Source organism: Otolemur garnettii, unplaced genomic scaffold (genome assembly GCF_000181295.1).
Source record: "Otolemur garnettii isolate 467f Iridium unplaced genomic scaffold, OtoGar3 scaffold00141, whole genome shotgun sequence".
In the NCBI taxonomy this organism is placed as follows: Eukaryota; Metazoa; Chordata; class Mammalia; order Primates; family Galagidae; genus Otolemur; species Otolemur garnettii.
In genome coordinates, this window is record NW_003852536.1 from 2674100 (window position 1) to 2675169 (window position 1070).

At 39.3% G+C, this 1070-nt stretch overlaps 1 protein-coding gene across 1 annotated transcript in view; it reads right to left on the minus strand.

The window, feature by feature from the left end:
* Window positions 1–452: 452 nt before the first annotated feature.
* The window catches only part of EFCAB2 (EF-hand calcium binding domain 2), an 86976-nt gene continuing 86358 nt past the window's right edge, over window positions 453–1070 (minus strand). The window contains exon 8 of the mRNA XM_012810750.2: window positions 453–640. Within this exon, the coding sequence (XP_012666204.1) occupies window positions 485–640 (156 nt within the window). The 3' untranslated portion in view covers window positions 453–484. The remainder of the gene's footprint in view (window positions 641–1070) is intronic.

Below are 1070 nucleotides of genomic sequence, written 5' to 3' on the forward strand. Positions count from 1 at the left end.
GCCGAGCTGTAAAAATAGTTTTTAAATAGAAAGCAGTTTGTCAAATCTGTCATTCTATAAGTCTAGACAGACTAAAATCTTGTTTTTCATTGTTAAGATTATCTTTAAAAAACAAAATATTGGGCTGCTTCTGTGGCTCAGTGGGTAGGGTGCCGGCCCTATATACCAAGATTGGCGGGTTCAAACCTGGTCCTGGACAAACTGCAACAAAAAATAGCCAGGCATTGTGGCAGCCTCCTGTGGTCCCAGCTACTCGGGAGGCTGAGGCAAGAGGATTGCCTAAGCCCAGGAGTTGGAGGTTGCTGTGAGCTGTGACGCCATGGCACTCTACCAGGGGTGATAAAGTGAGACTCTGTCTCTAACAACAACAACAACAACAAAATCTTGAAATAGTTACATAACAATGTATTAAATATCAGATATAGGAATTACGAGATGAAATGTGGATTTTTTAAATTATCTTTTCATTTAGAACTTAGAATACTTAATGCTCATCTATCACCATCATTGTGATATAGTCCTTGTAATGAATTGCGTTTGACTCTGGATCAATTGCAGCAGACAACATTTCTTCCATTTCTTCTTGAGAAAAAGGCTCACCTGGGAGGGACAAGAAGGGAACATCATCAGATACCATCATCTGATTCTTTTCCTTTCTCTTTACGCTAGCCAGTTTAATCACCGTGGAGCCACCCCAGCCCCCACTGTGTCACTAGTTGCTCTCCCTGGAGCTGTGAAACCACCGCATCATGATAGTCCAAAGGTTCAAGACCATATTGATGGCTCAACAAAGTAACTACAGTCAACAATAAATTAGGGTGTACTTTAAAATAACGAGTGAAATTGGAATGTTCCTAACACAAAGAAGTGATAAATGCCTGAGGTCATGGGTACCCTGATTTGACTAATTCACATTGTATGCCTGAATAAAAACATCACATGGACCCCATAAATATAGGGTTGCCATAAAGTTCACGTGCAATTTAAAATAGTGTGCAATGTTATGGCCATCCTAGATATACAACTATTATGTACCCATAATGATTAAAAATTACCTTTTTTAAAAATTT